At 45.6% G+C, this 24,747-nt stretch overlaps 1 protein-coding gene across 4 annotated transcripts in view; it reads right to left on the reverse strand.

Moving 5' to 3' along the window:
• Positions 1-24,747, reverse strand: part of CROT (carnitine O-octanoyltransferase) — an 898,406-nt gene that overhangs the window by 352,455 nt on the left and 521,204 nt on the right. For all 4 annotated transcript variants that reach the window (XM_069648391.1, XM_069648390.1, XM_069648392.1 and 1 more), the window contains one exon: positions 4,125-4,208. In XM_069648391.1, the coding sequence (XP_069504492.1) occupies positions 4,125-4,208 (84 nt within the window). The remainder of the gene's footprint in view (positions 1-4,124; positions 4,209-24,747) is intronic.

Here is a 24,747-nt window from a genome sequence, read left to right on the forward strand (position 1 = left end):
TTTAGGCATCAGGCCCCTTTTTCTAGCAGGGCTGGACTTATTAAGAACTAGGGACCTTAATCTAGGTTTTCTTGGTGGTGTTCTGTTTTCTATCAATGTACTTACCTGTCTCCAATTGGTTCTAAATTGCTACTTGCTCTGTTTCTCACTTGCTTTACCATACACAGTTTCTTAGAGTGTTGCTCCCAACATTGCTTAACTATTTCCTAGCTATTTTAAAGGGAAAGTGTTGGTGGTCTATTGCCAGAACTCCCCCATGAGTGAAGGTATAAATGTGTATAAGTATTAGTGGTGTGACAATACTTACTTGGGGTTTTCATTGATTAGAGTGTATTCAAAGGCCTATGTATTCAAAGGCCTAATAAATAATATCATATCTTTGTACATATTCTGTATAACTTGAATTATGGGGCAACCCATCTGGTTGCTATTGTCTGCTTCTGGGCCTGACTATTTGGAGGTAAGTAAAGCTTTATGTGTGTCTCACTGTAGCTCTAGACCACTCTCACACCCTGCTGAGTATAAGCCTTGCTGCTCTGCTACTCTACTTTGTCTTGATATGGCTAGACATCAGTGTATTTTCCTATTCACCATAATAGGTTGGCGTGTCAGAATCCATCCCCAAGTTAGCTTCTGAGAATCCAGCCAAACAAAACAGCGAGAGCAGGCACGTACAACCACCTGAATGAATCATCTACAGAAAGCCACCAGAATTACCATGAACAAAACGTCTGCTACCATTGTTTGGAAAATCTTCTCTTTTTGCAGCTTTCCTGTCTCTTTCAATGGGACCACCAGCATATCTGCAGAAGCTACGTTCTGCACTCCTCCGGCTGTAAATGTTACTGTGATAATTAGTACTAATATCTACTTGATGGCCACCAATGTTTTGCTCTATAACCTGCACAGCACTCTGTTGCTCCGGAGATAGGTTTGCGTTAGAAAAATATATGAAAATAATAATAATCACACTAATACAATGTGTGATCCAGGCTGAATTCCGGTAGTGAGGTCCCTTAATAACGTATTCTCTACGTTAACACATTTTTTCGGGCACACAGGTCAGTCCTTAAGGCTAAGGTGCCCTAAGGTACCCAGCCCCACATTTCTGTCTATGGTAAAGCACCATTACCTCCATAAAAACTGCAGTGGAGGGTAAATATTTCCCCCCCTGTTCTTTTGATCTTTTTTATATTTTTACTCACCTAGTGGAGCCTAGACAGGCTGGATATGTTACTCTTAACCATTTTCCGTGAGCTTCTGTGCAGCTTTTCTTTTTTTAACATTTAGCACCATATTGGATACTACAATGCCCAAAATGGCTAACCATGTTATTTTAAACCCTGTTTCTGCTCCACTGTTCTTCTGGCCATCTTCCTCCAAGGAATTAGTAGAATGTGGCCATATGTGGGTATCGACTTTGCGTGCTCTGTCCAAAAGTATGCAAAGTAGCCCCTTTGTGTGAATGCAACTAGTTTTGACTTGGTAAGCGTCTGCAGACAGCTGCAATTGACATGCCAAACTTGGAGTGAGTCGTGGCTGCAGCTGAGATGGCTGTATATGATGGGACAGCCTCTAAGAGTTTCAATGTAGCAGGTCCTTCCACTGGTAGGCTAGGGTGCCCTCTGACTTGGGAAGCCAAGTATCCAAATGCAAAGACGCCACAAAGGGAAACAGGAGGACTGCTTCTGGCACAACCATTAGCAAAGCCATGCAAAGCAAGGCAACGTTTTGCCCTCCACTCAACGGGGAGATCCACCATGGTGCCCCTCTCCCTTGATAGGCCTAACTGTTCAGAGTCCTGCATCACCAAGTTCAGCCTAGTGGAGTTCTGAGGAGCCGTGGTCCTGTGTCTGGAGCATAACATCCAAAACAAGTCTTCTGTTGCTGGGATCTCATTTAGCCTGGTGATGTGAATCATGCACTGCATCTTCACATTGGTCCTGGGGTGTTGCTGCTCTGCTGTTTCTCCCCTCCACCAAGAAGGGAGTCCTGGTTTAGCCAGTGTCCCGTAGTCCTTCATCCGTTTTCCTGCAAATCCTGTCCAGGATTACTTCAATTGCTCCTTGCGTCTGAGGTGTCCTGGGATTCTCTAATGCATGGGGAATCATAACAGAGATCTTCTTGCAAATTCAGCCAGGCAGTGATTAATTTTTAAAAGCTGCCAAATGAGACTGGAGTGTCAGTTGTCACCTGAAGAAACCATTGCACCAGTAACCACAGGACTTCCATCCCCAGAACCAACAGTCAGAGCAGTTGTCTCCAATGGCCCTAACTTAGATGGGGTCATTATTTGTCCTGATCAGGGTTCAAGTGGTTCGGTTACATATTTGTTTTGATGCCCCCACCCCTACCCTCCGTTCATGATAACAGGTGCAAAGGCCTACCCTGCAGCTACCTGGGACTGGCTTTTGGTAGTGGAACTCCAGCCTTGGAAACCTGTCCGGTGTCCCCGTGGAGAACTGGCCGTTACCTACAGGGGAAATCTACTTTTTTTTAAATTATGAATTTATTGTACTGACTGTAGTACGACAGTGACTTTGGGATCATTGCTTGCTCCAAGAGAACTTTTCAATACTTCACAAAATCCTGCTAAGCATCCAAAACCTGGCTACTTACCTTGCACATTGGAGAACTCTTTTCCTAGGATAGGGCTTCGACTCATTAAGCATAGTATTTGACTGTTGATCTTGCCTTATAGCATTATAAGACCTATGTCCTATTGTTTAACCGCTTTTCCTCAACTTTAGGTTATTGTTACAGTGTTGCTATATAAAGTGTGTGAATTTTAGCAAGTGGTGTGTTTAATTTATTTGTATTTTATGTTTTTCCTTGCCATTTATTATCTTTCACTTAACGTGTATGTGCTTGTAAATAAATAGAGTATTTTCAGACTTACCATTGTGGACAATCCACTGCTTGTCAAGCGCTTTTGTTTGTTACTTCTACCATAATCGCCTTATGTTCAGCCTAACTGCTCATCCTTGTTACCAAGAGAGAGTTCATTTCAGACGGTTGGGTAAAACCTGTGCAAATCCACTAGGGTTGTCTTCCCAGAACACTACACCAGTCATGGGTCTGAAAACAACTATACTGGAGAACTGTCAAAATTGTGTCACTTTTTTTTAGCTTTTGTGAATTTTGACATTTACCAAAAGAATGATTATCAGAGTACTTAAATTGTGTTAGTTTGACATCTTACTATTCAAATAGCAAATGAATATAATAAACTCTAAATACTTAACAGCTTTTCAATATTTCTTTGTAATAAGGTATTCAGGGAATTTCATATTCTTTACAGGAAACAAATTCTGTTGATATATTCCTGATATTTCTGTCATCAAATTAATTATTTTAATCACTGCCTACCATATGTACACATATTAAGTATATCTGAAGAAAAAAACATTTTATGATAATGTCAGTCTTGAACTCCACCACCTCCAACATTCTGCACCCAACCAAGATTTATTTGTGTGTCGGCTTTAGAACATTCTTTATATATGGCAAAATGTGCAACTCCATCCTCTTTGTATCCGTCCCCTTCTTTCCACTTTACAAATGGAACAGTTACGGGAAAACAACAATTAATGTATTACTACTCTCTAACAGATAAAATGGTAAGTCTTTTTTCTCTTGCAGTTTCTTGAACATCTATGTTTTTATGAACAAGAATCTTTGAATGCCTCAAAGCTAGTTCTTGGCCTGTCTGCCATTTAGTGACACGTCTATGTAATACACTTAATGATGGGCTGCCCTAAGTCAATTTCTTTGAAAAGGTAAATTGTTTCTATGTATATACATTGGGGTTAGATTGTATATCTTTTCTCTGTATTTTAACACAATGCATATGTTCAATGTGTCATGCGTTATAGAAATGATATGAGGAGGGACAACACCTCTGTGTGAAATAAAAATACGTAACTTAAGTCTGACTTAAAATCTAAATAGATCATTGACTTATTTGAAAAATTTAAAGTTTACTAATCTTCTAAATCATGACGTAAAATAGGATGCTGCTCTGTTTTGTGGAATTTTCATTTTGCAATTACATAGAGTAGCATTTAGGGAAATTGTTGGTAAGCAGACATAATAAAAAAATAAACATGAAAAATGGCACTTACCTTCCACCTTCCTTCACTTGCCATGACCTCTTGATTTATGTAGTGACACAAGGCTACCAGCACCATGGCATCATAGGGTGAATGCTAGAAACAGAAAAAGATGAATGAAGAAAGGGGCTGTAACATCAGTCAGCAGGGAACCACAAGCAAATGTGGTTTACCCAGTCAGCAAAGCTAAGTCACAAACAGATGTGACCCCTTAAACAATGAGGGAACCCGAGCGGTTAAAATGATGGAGTAAAATTTTCTTGATTCTGATTTTTGGAAGTGCAGTCCTTGGTTAACATAGGCAGATAAAACATTTTGTTTGTGAGTGCCATAGAGTTTTATATTCAAGGGCTAATACCATAAAAGTGTGAGGTGGGGGTAATTTACTGGACATTTAATGATGATCCTAAGAAAGTGCACTGACATAATGGAGGAATTCCATTGTGTATAGGATATAGTGTAAAATGTGTATTAATTGCACACACAATAACATGGATAGTTGTTATGCAGAACCTTCCAGGTTCAAAGAGGATTATATTTCTGTTACAATATATTTGTCCCCTTTCAGTGTTGCTATGAACTGATGCATAATGATGATGGGGTTTCTCACTCGACCAGTTCTGATTTTTAATGGGATGCAAAAGAATTACACTTAAGGAAGAGATATTACATTTTACTGCCAATAACAAACAAGTTTATACACGGCTTATTTATGTGAATGGTCAATATTTTTGTAATTACGATACTTAACATTGTGAGAGAGAGAAAGACAGAAGTGTGTGTGTGGTTACAGGTGCGAAGGGAACACTGAGGTGCAGCCCCTCCACTTTGTCGGATGCTCCGTTCCTCCAACGTGATCTTTGTGGACGCTGGTAGCATTTTACTTTCGATCTATCGACATACATGAACCTTGGACAAAGCTCATCGCCAGCCATCAGTGTGGCAGCCTTGCGATAGCGGCAACCATGATAGCCACAGTGGCAGAGAGTGAAAGATGATTGGTTGGTAAGCCAATGAGTACCCATAAGACCATGCAAGCAATGTAAGCCAATATACCAGGCACAGGTATGCCCACATAAATGCTTTGCGTTATTTCATGAAGGAATTAGTTACTTACCTGTAACTTCTTTTTTCCAGCATGGTTCTTACATGGATTCACATGCTCATGAATATTCCCTGTCGTCAGGCTGGGAATCCTGGGTAAAATTAAAGCAGTTTCGTGCTAAAGCTAAAACTGCTCATCTTTTCTATAGCCTATTGCTGTCCCTTTTGGTCATACTACCCCAACCAATGACACTCATCCTGTTAAGCTCCACCCTTGGTGGCCACCTTCAGATTTGGTTGCACACGTAGAGTGGCAGTAGGAACCAAGAAGAGCCAGAGAGGGGAAGGAGGGAGGGTTCGTGTGTAGAGACCTGTGATGGTATGAGTAGACCTCCACATAGCAGCCCTGCAGAGGTCGAGCAGTGGAACACCAGAGGGGAACGCTGTAATCGCTGCAATGGCTCTGGCGGAATGGGCTCTCAGCCAGCCTGATGGCGGTCTTTCATGCATGCCATATAGAACTTCAAGGAACGCACAACGTACAGCGAATCCAAAGATCTTTCAGGAGGTGAAGAAAGGTTTGCAAAGAATACTGGTAGAACCAAAGGCTTGTTTAGATGAAAGCCTGACAGGACTGTTGGCATGAAGGAAGGATCAATTTGCAGAACCACCTTAGCTGAATGGAATGACAAATATGGAGACTTACAAGAGAGCCTGCATTTTCAGAACCCGCCTGGTCGAGGTGATCGGCACCAGGAAAGCAGTCTTCCATAACAGAAACTTCGAGGAGGCCTGATGTACAGGTTCAAACGGAGGCCCTATCAGTTTCAACAGTACCACATTTAGTTCCCACACATGGGCAGGAGCTTTCAACGGAAGGAATGTCCTCAAGAGGCCCGCAAGGAACTGCATGGGCAAGGCCCGACTTGGCAAGCGAGAGCAGGTAAGGAAGAAGCTGCAGTGCCATAACATGCAGCAGAGAAATCTTCTATGACTGGCATCACACTGTAAAGCGCTTCCACTTGTATTTGTAGCAGGCTAGTGTAGAAGTGGCCCTGGCTAATATGTTTTTACATTCTAAAGGTAGCAAGGCCCGGTCCCGATAGTTCAGCAGTCTTGCCATGATCGGACTTGGGTTCTGACCTGGTCTAGGTTTCTGTACTGAGATTCAGTGTGCTCTCTCCACCAGAAATTGAGGGGATAATGGGGGATCCTTTGGAACTTCTTTGATGAAGGTCTCCACAAACAGATCCATATTTTGTGCAGGAAGAGAATCTGGGATCCCAACTACTCGAATATTATTGCAACGTGACCTTGCCTCCAAATGTTCGTTATTGTCTCTGATGGTTACCGGTCATTTGGTCGAAAAAAAAAGGTTGACAGGACAAATGGTTGACGCAATTTGGTCGAAAGACAAATGGTCGAATTTTTTTTTGTTGGTCCCCCCCAGCCTCCTTTTTTGCTTAAAAACCTTTTTTTTTCCTAAACGAAAACCTGGAAAATATATATAAAAATAAAAAAGAAATTCGACCATTTGTCTTTCGACCAAATTGCATCGACCATTTGTCTGTCGACCAATTTTCTGTCGACCAAATGACCGGACAGCGTCTCTGATTTCTGTCACTTCCTTCTGTGGTCCACGGATTGCTGTGGTCACCTTGCAGCTTGTGTCTTCTAGCACCCCTACACGTAAGCGATCACTCTCCTTCTTTATCCTTTCCTGCATGCGGTCCATCTTGTACTCCATTCCATCAAGTTTAGTATTCACTGATGCAAAGCCGCTTTTCATTTCAACCAGCACCAGTCTCCGTTCTGAGGACTGTCTTGCCAATTCTCAGGCGTTGCCACTCCTTCTGCCTAACTGGTTGGGCAACAGCCATGGTGCCCTTACACAGTGCCAGCCCCTCTTTTTGTGTGAATTGCAGGCGTCCCTGTTTCTGGTTTCCTTTGGCCATCCGACAGTGACACCCTGATCACCAATGACTCCTGGTTCTTTTGCAGCGGTCAGCCTCAACCTTCCTTCACCCAGTGGATGAAGACACATTTGCGACAGAGGGCCACATCACATCTGCTTATGCTAGCTACTTTCCTGCTGTTTACGCTTTTTGTTGATTAGCACCAGCTCACCAGGCCACCAGACGAGCTCGCCACTGGCACCATTGATCTAGTCATCTGATCACTGCTTGAGCCTAGAGCACCAGCCCCATGATTAGCCCTCCTCCCGTCTCTCCCAAGCCGGCTGCCCAGGAGATTTGCTACCACTCACAGGCTCAAGGTAGATGCTCAAGCACCCCCATTAGCCCTCCCCTCCAGGCTCTGCCAAAGTTATCAGTTTCTCCACAGCTCATGCAGGGCGTCCCAGATTGACGGAGGGCATACCCTGCTCACTGGCTCACAGCGCCCCCCTCTGAGTGAGACACCACTGGCGGGGGAGATCAAATATTCTAGCATCAACCTAGAAATTGTGCTTTTTCATCTACTGCCCACTCCACCCCCAACCAGTAGTGGGAAGACTCAGTTCACAGTTATCTCCTATCCCCTGCTGGTTCCACTGTTGTCCACAGCCTAGGGGCTCAACCTGTAGTCTGGCCTCCACCGCACCCCAACATTTTCATCAGCAGAGTCTCCGACTGAATAGCAGGAGGGTGGGGCATACGTAGCGGGCCTCCTTTCCAGCCACTCCACTCCAGCATTACATATGCAGGATCCCTCGGGCAGCTCCCCAGTGGACCCACTCCACACAGGTGCAGCACTCGTCCCAAGTGCGGGCCACAGAGCGTGGTCCCAACCGCCCACACTGCTTCGCCACTCACTGTGCGGGACTGCAGCCACCGGAGCTCAGTGGCTGCGGGGGTTAAGATCCCACCCCGGTGTCTCTCCACACCCAGCGTGGGGCTGTCCCGCTACGGCTCCAACTCGGCTGCATAAGCAGTGATCCTGGAGGCCGGGTCCCACTCTTCACGCTGCTCCTCCGCACTCCGTCGTAGAGTCCCTGCCACCTTGCTGTGGGACTGCAATCATCAGGCTTTTCCTCAGGAAGGGTTCGTTCGCCAGACCCCAAACTTTGCCTCCAGGATCACTGTCGCTCCTTCCTGGACTGCAGCTAATAAGGGCCCTCAAAACAGGGCCATAGCGGGTTTAGGCCACCTCCACAAGATCTTTGGCAAGGAGCTCAGAAAGCAGTGGCCATTTTGGTTGCAAGCTCTCGAGCACCCCTGTGCCCTGCTTCTGGATGTAAAACATGGTGGTGGTGGTGTCGATGAAGATCTGCACCACCTTCCTCTGTAGCTGAGGCTGAAAAGACTTGATTGGCCAGAAAATTGCCCGCAGTTCTAGGACATTGATGTGCAAATCCTTTTCTTCCAGGAGCCAGAGGCCTCTAGTGTAAGCATGCACTGTGTGGGCTCCCCAACCCTCTAGATGGGCGTTGGTCGTGACTGTCACCTGAAACGCGTTGATCTGAAAGGGCGCACCCTGTGAGAGATGCGGGCGACTTGACCTCCACTGATAGGCCTGATGGAATGCCTGATTGAGGGGGGAGTTTGTCGTTCCATGCGCCAGTGACTTGCTGCCATCTGGCATCCAGGAATTCTTGAAGAGGTCTCATGTCTAGCCTGCAAAGGAGAACCAGATGGATGCAGGAGGACATCATCCCCAGCAGGGACTTGATGGACCAAACTGTTGCAAAAGAAGCTGCCAATAGCCACTGGACCTTTACATAGATGGCGTTCACTCTCTTTTCCGAAGGAGCCGCTAGGCACAAGAGTGTGTTGAGGCAGGATCCCAGAATTAGCACGTTCTAAGATGGCACTATGCAGGATTTCTGATAATTCATCGAGAATACCAGAGAAGTTAGGGTCTGGATGGTCTCTGTGGTGTGCTGGATAGCCAGTGCGTGAGAGTGGGACCTGATCAGCCAAATGTCTAGGTATGGATAGACATAGATTTCCTTGCGATGCAGGTCTGCTGCCACAGGAGCCAAACACTTGGTGAACACCCTCGGGCCGACTTCAGGCCCAACAGAAGGACTTTAAACTGATAATGTCTTCCCTGAATGATGAAATGCAGGAATTTATGGTGTTTGAGATGAATGGGATATGGAAGTAAGCATCCTCTAATTCGAGGGTTGCAAGGAAATCTCCTTCCTCCAGTTGGTCGAGCATATGCTGCAACTTGACCATTCTGAATTTCTGCGACTTGAGGTATTTGTTGAGGCATCGCAAGTCTAGAATGGGTCTTCATGGGTCTCTTAAAAGTATCTGTAGTACACTCTGGAGCCCCAGAGGCGCTGAGGGACCGGCTCTATTGCTCCTTTGTTTAGCATGGCTTGAACCTCCTTTAGCAACTGCTCTACGTGCTCTTCTTGTCTGGAGATGGGAGGAATGTGAGGGCATTTGTCCTGGAATTCCAGAGAGTGGCCCTGTTGAAGGATATCAAGCACCCATTGGTCTGTGGAGATGTTGCGCCACTGGTCGACAAATTGTAGTAAAGGGCCAACCACTGGGATGCAGAAGTGGCATCTGCGTTCTGAATGCTGGAGAGTGCTGATGCTGGTTGCCACTTCTGTAGGCCTGAGAACATCCCCTATATTCCTCCTGGGTTGTTGAATGGGAAAGCTGGAAATAGTATGAGGTTAACCATTTGGAAGACCTCAAAACCTTCCCTTTAGAGGAGCTAAAGGACGGTCTTCTATGCTGGAGAGTGCCCAATGAACATGCCATCTCTGTGTCTGTTTATGGCTTGAAGGGTGCCGTCGACTGCCTCCCCAAACAGGTTGTCACCATCAGACTGCATGTGTACCACTTTTGTTTGCACATCTGTGCAGAAGTTGGTGGCTTGGAGCCAACCTTGCCGGTGTCAGGCCACTATTTTGCCCACCTGCCGAAAACCTGAGTCAGCGTCGTCCAGGGCGACAGTAATTGCATGGTCAGAGGTTACCTCTCCTTCATGGAACAACGCCAGTGCCTCAGCCTTCTTGTCTTGCAGGAGGAAGTCGAGGATGAACCCCAACTTGTAACAAAGCTCTCTGTCATATCTTGACAGAATGGCTAAGGTGTTGGCGGCCTTGATGGAAGACGCTGCAGTTGTGATTATACGCTCCCCAGTGGCATCCAGCTTCTTACCCTCCTGATCAGGAGGAACTATAGAAGAGGAAGAGGGGTTAGAGGACCTCTTTCGAGCCGCGCCACAGAAAACGAGTCCGATGATGATTGCTATCTGAGTCACTTTGGGCCTGTGTCTGGGCCCCAGTATTTTCTCTCCAAACGATCCATTTTCGCTGGGGCCGTGCCCAGGGTTCTAATGACAAACAGGCCATCCTCCCAAATGTCATCCAGAAGGGGAACTGACACAATAGTCCTCTTGCAGGACTCCTACCGCTCGAAAAGGAAACCTTCCTTTTTCTTCTTCTCAGCGATGAGGCTGAACAGCTTTGCCCCCGTGAGATCATGGAATGGAAAGAACAGCTTTGCCTCCCGTGAGATCATGGAATGGAATTAACAGCTTTGCTGCCCGTGAGATCATGAAATGAAACTAACCGATCTCGTCTGGTGGAGAATCCCTGGTGGGCACCTCCACGTCAGACGGCTCCCCATCTGCAGGAAAGTAGTCATGAAACTCATCCGTGCCCTGTGTATCCTGGGTCATGACAGTATCGTCATCAGTGTCTGTCTACGCAGCCTCTTCCACCACAGCAGGGGCTGAAAACAGTAACTGCAGCGGGGTAGCTGGGGTTGGAGGAGACAAGGGCTCTTTGATGAAACTGGTATGGTTGCAGCTGGTAGACACGTTTAGATTTCTGACACCAGCATATGCAGATTTGTCAAAATGTCAATTGACATGTCCCTTGGTGCTGCAGGAGTCCCTGCTGGTCCCTGACGAGTAGGGCTATGAGGCCGAGATGGCAGGTGAGATGGTTGAGCCCTTTGACTAGGCACTGCCAAAATGGGATAAGGCTGACCCTGGCTACCTTCCTGGTCAGAGTACAAATCCTCTGGCAGTTCTTCCTCAAAAGCACTAGAGGAGTGAGTTGCTGCAACTGGGGATGACCCCTTGGAAGGCCCCAAAGGAGAGAGGGTGAAGAATGGCGAAGCCTTGGTGGGTCTATGGCGAAAATGGAGAGCTAGAGGCATCTCTCTCTCCAAATGCGAGCCCCTAGGATAGGATGCTATCACTGGGGCCTGTGGAGCAGGTAATGGTGCTGTTGTCAATGTGGCCATTGTCAGAATCGCTGACGTAGGCCTAGGAGGCAAGGCCACTCTGGGGGTGGCAATTGTCTTTGTTAAGACAGTGACTGTAGTGGACGAGCCTGTCGAGGGGATTGAAGTCGTCGATGGAAGACGAGTCTTTGTGGACAAAGTCGTCAATGGGGTAGTCGTCGACGAGTAACAGACTTGGCAGATGATGTCATCGATGCGGTCCGTGGGGCGTGGCTAACTGGCCATGGAATAGGACGTGCTGCGTGAGGAGCTCCTGATGATCCGACTCTATTTTTGGCAAACTTACCTGCTGAAACTGCAACGAGCGCCTAGAACTTTGAGGATCAGGCGTCGGAAGCTGCACGCTAAGTGAAGTTCGCTGGAGAAGTTCATAGTCCCCGAGAATCGTGAGATATACATGGTTTTGTCGGTGCGACTGTGTGGCCGCTTCGACACCAAGATGGCGGCTAACAAAGGAGAGGCCTCCGAGGAGAAACAAAACTGAGTCCCCGGACCTGCGGGACACGGCTGCGGTAAATTGCCTGGAGAAGTAATACAATAGGGTGATATGGCGGAGTGGTCGAATTCATGAGAGCGCCCGGCCTGACATACGCGAATGGAGCCTCGGCGATCTGACCGCAGGAGGAGATGACATTGGATGCTTGGGTGATGAGGCCTACGGAAGTTGAATGGGGAGTGTGAGGCTATAGCCCATCCGTAAGACAAGTCGAAGTGCCATCTCGAATGTGCGTTAGGTGACCTGGAAGCCGGACCATTGTCAGACCGAGGACAGTGCGACAGCAGCACTAAAGCGGAGGCGTACAGGAGCAGTGGGAAGCGCCATGTCGGCAAAAGGGTTGAGAGTCAAGACCAAGCAACCCACGATGGAGACTTTCACGAGAACGCAACGGACCCCCTCAACATCGGTACAGAGCACGATCGAGACCCCTGCGGAGGACGCCCCCGAAGGGGATAAGCACCAGATCCTAGAGGCTATAACGGGGCTAAGTGCTAAATGGGATTTGGCAATGGCGGATCTACGCACAGCTCTGGAGAATAAGATTGATGCTGTGGGTACAGAACTCACCCTGCTACGTCAAGATGTTAGGGCACTTGCAGAAAGGACCAGCGGTCTGGAAAGTGGGGTGAAGATTAACACCGATGTTAGCACGAGCAATGCGAAGGAGATACATGTCTTAAAACAACAGGTCACTAACTTGGAAAATCGCGTGGAAGAGACGGAAGGAAGGGCGAGGAGAAACAACATTTGCGTGGTTGGCCTTCCGGAGGGAGAAGAAGGCCAAGATCCCACAAACTATGTTGAAAACATGATCCTACAAGGGATCGGAGCCGGTAATCTTTCGCAGGGATTTACGGTGGAGAGGGCGCACCGCGCCCTGATGAGGAAACCCCGGCCAGGGGCCCCGCCAAGACTGATCATCGTGAGGATCCTGAATTACAGGGATAGAGAAAAGATCCTCGAATACTTTCGTAAGGGCAGCACGATAGAGAGAGCATCCACCAACATCACAGCATATCCGGACTACACGATACTGGTGCAGAGGCAGAGGTACAGTTACGTAGCCATCAAAAGGAGGCTGAGAGCAGCAGGAATCAAATATATGCTTCTGTATCCGGCACGATTGAAAGTGCTACATAAGAACAAAGCGCTATTTTTCGATACCCCTGAGGATGTTGTCACATGGCTGGACCTGCAGGGCTGCCCGGAAGAAGAAGCGGATCAGGATCGGCAGGATCATACCGAATGAAGATTTAGTAAGGAGAAGGACCCTGATTGTATTGAGAAGCTGTGACTAACTGAACTTTGTACACAATCTGAGCCTGGTGCTCGATTTGGACTAGAATATAGTGAGTGTAACTGTAATTGGTAACGGTTTGGCAATTGAATGCGTAATGTTTTTTTGGAAGGAGCAACAGAACGCGGACGACCTACCCCAATAGACTATTAGTTTCAGCGGCCATTAGGGCGGATTTATCCTACTGAGCCCTGAGTAGAAGCTTGCGCTAGGCAGGGCTAGATGTGGGGGTGCCTGAGATCCAGGAATGGAGCTGGGCAACGGTTGGGGAGGGTATTGTTGGGGGAGGGGTGGGTGGGTAGAAGGTTGGGGGATGGGGAGTTGAGTGTGTGTGTGTGGTTATGGGGAGTCTTGTTTCAAGCCTATTTGGAGGAATCAGTTTGTGGTACTTGCGGTGCATGAAGGGGCGTAATCGACGGAGGATCGCGAGGGTGCTTATTAACAACCTACGGGGGACCTCAGGATAATAACGTGGAACGTCAGGGGCCTTAACAGCTACCTGAAAAGAAACAAAATCATGATGTATCTGAAAAGGCAGAAAATAGACATTGCATTACTACAGGAAACGTACTTGACGCAGGAGAAGTTGGACCTAGTTAAGAGAAAGTAGAAAGGGACCGTAGTGGGCTCGCCATACTCTGCATATGCCCGGGGGTGTTAATCTGGGTGGCACCGCATGTCCCGTTCAAATTGATACAAGAGGTGGTTGAAACTGATGGAAGGATGGCTATACTGCGGGGGCTGGTGGAGAGCATAGAGGTATGCATAGTAAACACGTATGCCCCCAAACAAAACACAGCAGCATATTTCAGAGCCCTGTGTACCAATTTTACGTGTATAGGGAGCGCGGTGATCTGGGGCGGGGACTTTAATTGTGTGTTGGATCCTGGGGTAGACAGGTCAGATGACAGGGTGGGTAAGCCTAGCCCAGCGGCGAGAGCGTTGCGGATGCTAACTGATTTTAGTTTTACAGATGCGTGGAGGATGAAACATCCCACTGAGAGGCAATACTCGCACTATTCAGCCCCGCACCACCTGCATACTAGGCTCGATTACGTCTTTGTCACAGCAGATGTGATGTCTGAGATTACTCAAATCGAATACAAGGCCAGGGTCCTCTCGGATCATTCGCCCCTGATCCTCGGATGGCAATATTGCCCCCCGAGGGCGAAGATCCCTACATGGCGCCTCCGAGCGGAGGCGCTCAAAGATCCAATCTTTAGAGAAGATATAAGAGAGGAGATTACTAACTTTTTTAAGGAAAATACTGGAAGTGTTGACTCTGCGGGCACATTATGGGAAGCTTTTAAGGTGGTGATGCGGGGAGCGGCCATTGCTAAGTCAAAAGGGTTACAGTGTGGGGTCTTGGCTGACCTACAGAGGGCGGAAACTTAGCTAGAAACAACGTTGAAGAGCGATGACGTAGACACGGAGCTGGTGCTCCAACTGCAGCAACAATGTGCAGGGAATTGGGAAAGACTCTGCAATCTCAATTATAAGAAATATGTTGAGAGGCAGCACGCGGGGGGAGACAAGACAGGCCGCCTTTTGGCCTGGCTATATAAAAGTGAGACCCCTAAGCCTCCGATTAGGACTATTATTAGGGAGGACGGAGATGAGGTGGCCACGCAAGAGGGGGTTAACAAAGAATTTGTGGAATATTACAGAGTGCTGTATGGAGATGATGAGATAGGCGACCAGCGCAAGATAACCGAAACGTTAGAAGACATAGGGCTGCCCAAGATAAGCGACGAAGAGAGGGAGGAGTTAGATGAGCCAATCACGTTGGAGGAATTAGAAGAGGTAGTGAAGCAGTTGCCTACCTGTAAGGCCCCAGGGGCAGATGGGTTCCCCAGCGAATTTTATGAAGTATACAAAGAGGAAATCCTCCCCCCAATGCTGGACATGCTGAATGAAGCGTTTGAGATAGGACGGTTGCCTGAGTCACTCAGAGAGGCGATCATAATACCGCTGCCCAAGCCCAATAAACCGGAGCATAGATGTGGTTCCTACAGGCCTCTGTCGATGCTAAATCAAGAGAGCAAGATTCTCACGGCTGTCCTGGCAAATCGATTGCGGAAAGTGATTGGTAGACTCGTACATCCTGATCAAACGGGTTATGTCCCGAGCAGGAACATAACTCACAACAATAGGCGACTTCATCGGGTGGTCGAATGGGGTAATAAGAACGAGGGTGAGATGGCGATAGTGTCTCTAGATGCAGTCAAGGCTTTTGATTCGGTCAAGTGGTCATGGCTGTTGGCTGCTTTGGAAGGGTATGGAATGGGGCCGTGCTATATCAGGTGGGCCAAGATGTTGTATAGTGAGCCGCTTGCCAGGGTCCGAACTGGAACGGTGATATCCGAAAGATGGCAACTTGGCAGAGGCACCAGACAAGGGTGCCCCTGGTCCCCGATGCTTTACATCTTGGCCCTGGAGCCTCTGGCAATATGCCTTAGGGCACAGTATGAGGCGATTGGCATTGAGGTGGGAGGGGAATGACACTTGATATCCTTGTACGCGGACGATTTGTTGCTGTACTTGCAATACCCAGAAGAAAATCTCTTATACATACTTGAAGTGATGGAAAGGTATGCAGAGTTGTCGGGCATCTCGGTGAACCCCCAAAAGTCTGTCATATTCCCATTAGGTAGCTATAAGGGGATCCCTGCAGAAGGACTACCGGTGCTACAGGTACCGTGGGCAACAAGCTCTTTTCGCTATTTGGGCGTAGATATATATCACACGGCGCAAGATGAACACAGACACAATACGGAAGTAGCCGTTGAGAAAATTAGAAACAGTATGCAGTTCTGGGCAAGATTGCCCTTGGCGATGATGGGGCGGGGGGCTATGCTCAAGATGGTAGTTCTGCCCAGGCTCCTGAATTACTTTAGTAATATCCCATACATAATACCCAAGAAGTTTTTTAGTAAATTGAACAGCATGCGTAGGGATTTCTTGTGGCCCGGTACCCGAAATAGAGTGGCGTTCTGGAAACTGCAGAACTTTTATGAAAAAGGAGGTATCAGTCTGCCCCATTTTGAGGTTTATTATTTGGCGGGACAGTTACAATACGTGGCTAAGTGGCTTTCCGATGAAGTGACCCCTGAGCACAGGGTGCTTGAACAGGACTGTGCCCCGTTTTATTTGAAGGAAATGATCTGGCTGTCCGAAACTGAAATGAGAGGGTGTCCTGCGATGTTGAAGCTTGGATGGAAAATTTGGCGTAGGGCTTGTCACCTAATGGAAGTCCCATACCCGTCCCTCCCGCAGATACTGTTGCTTTGACAGGAGGGGATGATCAGCTGAGGGCGATTGTTAGGACATACTGGGAATCGGTGGGGCTGGCAACGCTAGGCGATGTTTGGCAAGAGGGATCCATTAAGGAGTTTATAGAACTCAACGAAGAGGCGGGGCTACACACGGGTCAATATGTCACATACATTAGATTGGTGCGGATGATTAAGAACACTTGGCCAGAAACAGTTTTGATAGAAGAACCAGATGAAGTTTTGGAAGCAATGTATGATATGTCTGAAGGGGGTCATGAGATCTCGAGACTGAATGAGATGGTGATGGCTAAGGTGGGGAAAGATTTGACGCATCTGTGATTGGACTGGGAGATGGAAGTGGGGGCCCCGATGGAGGACGGGATGTGGGAGCGTGCCCTGGGTTACCACAAAAAAGTGTCTAGAAATGCCAGATTAAAACAAATTCAGCTGTATGTAACGCATAGGGCATACATGACCCCCTTGAGGATATCTAAGTTCCGAAACGCTGGAGTACAAGTGTGTCCTAAATGTAACCTGGAAAACGCTGACATGACACATATGTTTTGGTCGTGCCCGATTATTAGGTGTTACTGGGGTGAAGTGGTGCAGAAACTGGCCGATAAAGGGGTTACTCTTGTCACAGACACGGCTTGGGCCTGCTTACTGGGCGGGTTCCCTAGGCCACGGAAACTCAAACATATTGAGAAACTGAGAAATCTGGCGTATGTGCTTGCGAAACGTAGGATCGCCATGGGGTGGAAGGAATGCCACAAACCTAAGGTGGATATATGGTGGAAGGACTTACAGAAATGGGCGGAGGCTGAAACGGTGGCATGGCATGATGCGAGTAGCCGGGCTGATGAGGGGGAGGTGGGCACCCTATTGGCCTGGAAAACGCAAATAACAGAATTGTTTGGAGTAATATTAAATCCAACGGACTCCGAAGAGAACGAAACCCGGCCACATGTGCCAAACATTGAAAGAGATTGACAAATAGGCTCACTGGGGGAGGGAGGGATAATGGGAGCAGTGACTACGATAACTTGATGTGTAATTGAGCTATTATGATTATGCTGCTTGTTTGGTTTTCATTGTTTTGTTTGCATAATATCAATAAAAGAAATTAAAAAAAAAAAAAAAAAAAATCCATGCGGTCCGTGATGATGTCAAAGTCATCGACGGTGAAGCCCCTGATGGCTCCGCTGACGGGTTCTGTGTCAACAGGTTTTTCTGCTTCGCTGCTGGTGTTAGCGATTTCCTCGCAGACAGAACCTGGTCACTTGATGTCAAACTGCTTGTCGGCAGTGAGGGCGACGGCGACCAGTGTTGCTCAGACCTGGGCTCCGCAGCGGCGAAGATCGTCAACAAAGAAGTCGGAGCATGAGACGACTTAGCCTTTTTTGGTATCTATACCCCGTGAAGTGTCCTCAAAGGATCTCAACCTCTTTTTGTCAGAGAGAGCACACTCTTTGGGCCTGCCAACCCTGGAAGAGGCATGACTGCACATAGAGGCCTTCACTTCCTCAATCCACGCCACTAACCTCCTATGGCCATCCTTCCGAGTCTTGGAGTAGAATGCCTGGCATATGGTACATCCATCAGCATGGTGGTCGGGATGTAGGCAGTAGATGCAGGGTTTCGAAATTGAGGGGAGCTGGGAGCTATTTAGCTCCTGCTTGTAGCCTAGAAGAGCCTGTTAGTTTGACACCAACAGCTACCAGGAGCTACTTTGGACTACTCAGGCCAACTGATGCCGAACAAGCACTCCTATGTCAATTTAACTCTGTGCATTTGGTGGAATGTATAAATAAACATTACGATACAGCTATACAACATTTAAAGCATAAGGGGTTATAAACAATGGACAAAATTATATGGACAAAAGGATATGTTTTCAATAGAAAACAGCGAAAGAAAAACAATGCAATTTAACAATCACTAAATAAAATAAAATAAAAAAAGAGTAAACATGAGCAAATTAAAATACAAGTTTTATAAAATATTTACAAGGAGCACAGTGCTCAGAAGATTGAGAAAATAAAAAAGTAGACAAAGAAAGGGAAGTAAAGAAAAGAAGAGAAGTGGTAGGAGGAGAAAAAGAGAAAGAAAAAAGATAGGGGGCTGGAGGGGCATCCTAAGGGAGATACCACATATAAGTCATTGAATGTATTCCAAATTGCAAGATATTTATCTAATCTTTTCAATCGTTGATAACTCGTCTTCTCGCAGCTCGATAGAATAGTCAGATCTTGCAACCAGACATCAATTGTCGATGTTTGCATCTTCTGTGGAAATTAGATTTGTCAAACGCTTTGTACTAGCTTCTTGTTCCCCAGGGGTAGCTCCTGGTGACAGGCAAATGCTGCATACCCTGGAGCTGCTTGTGGCTCCTGCTTATCCAATTTTAATTTTCGAACCCTGCAGATGCACTTGAAGTGCCGATCTTCGATGACAATGTTTTTCAGGCCACAATGTTCGCAGGCCTTGAAGAGGCTTTTTCTTGTGGCGTCCGCCAAAGTGTGAAGAAGGTCCCAGCATGGTCCTGTGGCAGCCCATAGTCCAGAGATCCGACGATGGAAGGATCTCCTCCGGCAACGGGTCCCTGCAGCCAGTAGTCACAACGTGCATGAAGAAGAAGGCAAAAAGTTCTCAGTATTTCGAGGAGCAAAACACAAGGACTCCCAACACAAATATGTGCAGTAAAAATTTGAAGATGGCCACCAAGGGTGGAGCTTAGGAGGATGAGTGTCATTGGTTGCGGCAGTATGACCCAAAGTGACAACAATAGGCTATAGAAGCGACGAGTAGTTTTAGCTTTAAAGCAAAACTGTGTTTATTTTTACTGAGGATTCCCAGCTTGATGACAGGGAATATTCTTGAGCATGTGAATCCATGTAAGACCCCATGCTGGAGAAGCTGGATTTAGCTGCCTGACAACCAAAACACCAGTCACGTGAATGCTGAATTTGCAGTTAGGTATTACTATGGAAAGGTCCTCTAGAGGAGTTAGTTTGTGTCATGTGGATAGGCCACGTGGAATGATACCGGGCTTTAAAGACATGCTGCCACGCTGCACCATTAGGAATTTGTTAATGTAACAGACTAAAACTATCATATTCACTTTTTTGAATGGCTGTTGTATAAAACTATGTAAAAACCCCAAGGTTTTTCTGCTCAGAGGCCTTCATTTTAGAGTGGGATACACATTTTTCTACAGCAGTATCCATTCTAAAGCAAGAGTGTTTCATGTGTTCCATAATGCAAGTGACTTCAAAAAATCCAAAAAATTACATTCTTTGTAAATTCAAATACTGGTGTTCCTAACACCCTGCACAGTCTTGTGCATGGCACATGATGGGGGCATCTGATACTGGGGCTCTGCTGTATATGCAGCATTGTGCAGGGCATTTGTGAGACCTGAAGACCAGTGACATAACATCACAGCTTTCGTTGTACTCATTGGGCACTACAAAATCCTACCTTTCAGCAGCTCTTTATACCCTCCTATCCCTGTCTTTTTTCAGGCTGGTGTGAGGTCAGAATGTTTATCTCATCGTTGCCCTCTATGATGCATCTGGACAATTCGTCCCTTCTCCCCAGAGGGGAGCCACTCTCTTTGAGGCTAAGAAGGTAAGGCCACTAAGCAAGACCCTCCCTATGTGTCTGGGCAATCATAAATATATCAAAATGTTCATATCCATAGTATTCTATATATCAAAAGCAGAAAAATATTCCCACAGAATCATAAAAGTTCTGTCTTCTCACTCTTCACGCCAATCTTACCGACAAGCTCAAGAATTCCCATCCCCAAAAGCTTAAATCCTATGTCAGGAGCCTGTCTTGAAGATGCCTGACTTCAACCAAGAGTTTATTCTTCAGATGGATGCCTCCAAGGTTAGACTGGGAGCTATATTGTTACAAGAATATGATGGCGTGGAACACCCAGTCTTATACACCAGTTGGGAATTGTTCCCTAGGGAGCAGTCCTATGCCACAGTGGAACTTGAAGCCCTAGCCATCAAGTCGGCAATCCTGAACCTGCAATAATATCTTACAGGAAGAAAATTCTGGCTTTGACCGACCACTCCCCCATTAACCTGAATGAGTCTGAGAAAAGATGGCAACGCCCGAGTCATGAGGTGGTTTTTAGATCTACAACCATGTTGTTTCTCGGTAGAACATCGAAAGGTGAAATAACAAAGCAATTTTAATTTGTTAACCACCTTCTAATCAAGGGGGAGCCTATCATTTAATGGGAGGGGTATGTGACGAACCTGGAAAATGCATCCCTTTTACACAGAGGGTAGCCAACCCCTTTGAGGCTAGAGATGTGAGCCCGCTAAGCAAGACCCTACCTTGGGATCTGGGCAAGTGGGCCCTCACTGGGAGTGACTCCCTTGTTGGGGAAAAGGACTCCCATTCCGATAAGGGCCTCCCAGTCCTTAACATCCTTTCTGCCTTTATGGTTGTTGGAAAAATGTTGGTATCTCCCATTATGACTATAACCATCAAAGAACCTTCTTTCACTCGTTTGGCTTCAGGTAATGCTGAATATCGTCTGAAAGCCATAGTCCAGAGATCCGACGATGTTGATTCTGTTGATTCTGATGACATGCATAAGAGTCGATCGGACTCCGAATGGGGAAGAGACTCCTACGGAGGGAGTAGAGAAACCGCTACGCAGAAGCGAGCCTCTGTAGATCGACATCCTGGAGGGGCAAAGCAGTGTTAAGCCCCGAAATCATGGCATGGAGGAAGCTAGACACTCTAGCTGGAGGCTGAGAGGCAGGCGCTCTGACTAAGCAAGAGGCTCAGGTCAGGAGAAGGATGGAGACAGGATGACAACTGTTTTGACTGGGGGCGAGACCACTGGAGAGAAGTGGTGGGTCTGGAGCCTGGCAGCCAATCCCAAGACCCTTGGAAGAAAAGGGGCCCAGATCCCCGAGCTCCACATGGCAAGTGTTTGTGCCATTGAAACGCTGACTGAAGAAAGCCAGTAAGGGCTATGAAAAGTGGTTTCCAAGACTGCCAAAACCGACAAGTTTACGGAAACCGAAGAAACACAAAGAGAGAAAGCCACGGATGGGAAAGCCACAAAACGTATGAGGGCCTCAGAGAACGATACAGGCACATGCCCCACATAGAAAGGAGTGAAGGAGATAGAAACACTGTATTTCAAGGCTGGGGAAGCTGAAAAAAGTGTGAATGCCTGGGCACACACCCGATCTAGAATGCAGTGAAAAGGATATATGTGCTTTTTATCAAAGCTGGGAAAGCCAACAGAGGTACGAGGAACTGATCAAAACAGACAAGCAAGCATCACACTTGAAACAGATACTTCTGTAAAAAGAATTATTTGTGTTTGCAGTTTATTTAAAGTTTAACACAACACGTGATCGACAAATATAAAAATATACTGTACACGTCATTCAATCATTAATATATCGAAATGCTCATATCAACAGTATCTATATATATAAAACAAAGTCGTGTTTGTTTGTGGGCTTGTACTGGCGTTGATCTTAGGGACGAAACTCCTCATGAACGGTGATGTCTGGTGTCATGATTTTGCATGGAATATTCTTTATTTTATTGCTGAATTAATGCAACTATTTCTAGCTATATAGGTCATCACGTTCCCGAGATAATTAAAGTTTTAGTTTTGCGGCATTACATTTTATGGTGTTCCGCACGCCATCTACAAGTCATTTGTAGAAAGTGCTCATCATTGCGCGGTCTGTGCTTAACTGGTCTTGTGTTTTTTTTCATTTGCAATTTTGTTTTAGAAGAGAGAGGGTGTGTCTTTCTTTTAATTGATTTGTTTTGCAATAAACTCGATACATGTTAATAGAACACCAAATTTTCATTTAACTCACATTGAAATTCTCACATGAATATCATATTTGTATGCTTACTCAGTGTGTGTTTATCAGCAAAAATGGCCACCACTGCTAACACTGCAAATAATCAGAGTAACCATACAAATACGATATTCATGTGAGAATTTAAATCTTGAGATAAATGAAATTTGAGGTTCAATTAATTAGTGAAATTAACATATATCGCGTTTTTCCTTTATTGCAAACAACAATATTTGTTAATCTTTTTCGGTGGAATATAAAAGTAAATCTGAGAATGGACATCTCAGGCAAAGCTGGGTTCTTAAGCTAGTTTTATATATAAATAGCAAGTATAAATGTTGCATTAATATACACATTTATCCCCAAGAGAGAATTCATTATAATTAAAACTTGCACCAGAGTGATATAGAGTGATCACTCATCAGTCTATCCCAGAACCAGTCTCTATATAGACTCTCATCATACAGTACACATTTTTCCCAAATCTTGATTTCCTCAGTTTGAAAGTTTCTGGGCAATTAGTTAACCAGTGCTTCAAAGTCTCTAAAGCATTCAGACTTTTAAAAAGACAGCAAGCTTTTTCTGATCTGTTTAATCCTCTGATGGGCCCCCACCTTAGTAGTGTACCCAATAAACTGCATATAAATCTGCCTATATTTTAGATTTGGAAATCTATATACCTAGTCCAACATACTATTGTATCATTGGTGATGTGTAGCAAGTTCGGAATACTGTTTATATTTTGCAAGCTTGTCTTGATCTTTGCACCACTCTTAACTTCTTCAGTTTTTTATAAATGTTCACTGGATTTCTTTATAGTATTTCTTTATCGGATTTGATGTTAAGCAGAATTTTATTGTATGCCTCTGCAAATTGCGTTAATTGCTTATCCCGATTTTGGGATAGAGCCACTTTTAAGTCTCGGAACAAAGACGCTCTGGTGGGATCCAACACCTTACAATATTAACCTCAGCTTAGCCAAATTAACCGAGGCCTGCCAGGAAAGCAAACCGAGTTCATGTTGATAAGGACATATGGGGCTGAGTTTGGTAGGCCTAGAAGCTTTTTCCAAAATAGGGTTTCAATTTTAGTTAAGTAGCTCCAATCCAACCTCAATATTTCTAAACCATATAGAATTGTTGGAACTACTTTCCCCACGTAAAATCTTATAACATACAGTAATGTATACTTGCAAGAATCTTCCGGTTTGGTCAAAAAGAGGAGCCAGTTTTCATTTTATTCTATTATTTATGGCACCTTTCCTAACCTTATTGGGCAAAGGAAAGCCTAAGTATATATATCCTTTGTGGTGCTTGTCCTAGGTTCTGATATGTGCCAACTACCTGTGTAATTGGTTCTAGATCCTGATCACACCATGATGGCTGTTTTACATACATTCAGGCTTAATATATTCTCAAGCAAATAGGTATTTAGTGTGTTCATAGCTCTTTGAAAACCTTTAGAGGTTCTATCAAATAACACTATATGATCTGCATATAATAATGCGGGTATACTAAGCATGCTTATCTTCAGTGGGAAAGCCTGGCAGTGTGATTGTTATTTGACTACGATTGATAAATAAAGATTAAAACAGACAGGGTGCAAGGACGCATCCCTCTCTAAGCTCTGTAAAGAAATGTACCAGGGCCCTCATATTGCTTTTGTTATGAAGCCTGATCTGTAACAAAGTACTGGAGTGTAGCTCCACTAAGAGATTTAACAGCCCCCACTCAATTCCCCTGGTTTGGAACATGTTGCATAACCTACTCCTCTTTACCGTATCAAATGCACTGGCCAATTCCACACTTACCAGATATAATGGTAAAGACTCTTCCTCCAGGACTGACCCAATTTTTATGGATACCAATTTGATATTTTGTAGGCCTGTTAATTGAGCCAGCCCAAATGGCTAAATCCTTTAAAAGACGCCCTGCAAAAAATGTTGTTGACACAAGAATGGCAATTGTATGATAAATGCCTGGATCTTTTATTTCACGTTTTCTTAAGATTGGTACCACATAATATGCTCTCCAAGAATCAGGTATTGCGCCATTAAAAGAGTTTGAGAGAAACATGTCAAAGGAACTGTGACCATAATGTTGTATAACTTTTTAATAATAGCTATGGCATCCCATCCGGGCCTGCTGCCCTAGATTCCTCCGATTTTTTGACTAAGCTTAAAACGTCTGCACTATCAAAATTCCCACTCCAGCACCCTAATTTATCCAAATCAAAGTTGGCCAAGGATGTTTCTTTTGTTGCAAACTTTGTATGTAGAAAGTCGTTCCAGACGGCCTCTGAAATAACATTATCCAGTGACCAATTTAGAAGTCCTTTACTGCTATCTTCATTGTTTATTTGTTTCCAAAAGATGCTTGACTTAAACTTATTTGCAATGTTCTTCATCTCTTGGCTTTCCCTACTGTCAATACTCTGGCAGT

This window comes from Ambystoma mexicanum, chromosome 2q (genome assembly GCF_040938575.1).
Source record: "Ambystoma mexicanum isolate Mex_15411 chromosome 2q, UKY_AmexF1_1, whole genome shotgun sequence".
Lineage (NCBI taxonomy): Eukaryota > Metazoa > Chordata > Amphibia > Caudata > Ambystomatidae > Ambystoma > Ambystoma mexicanum.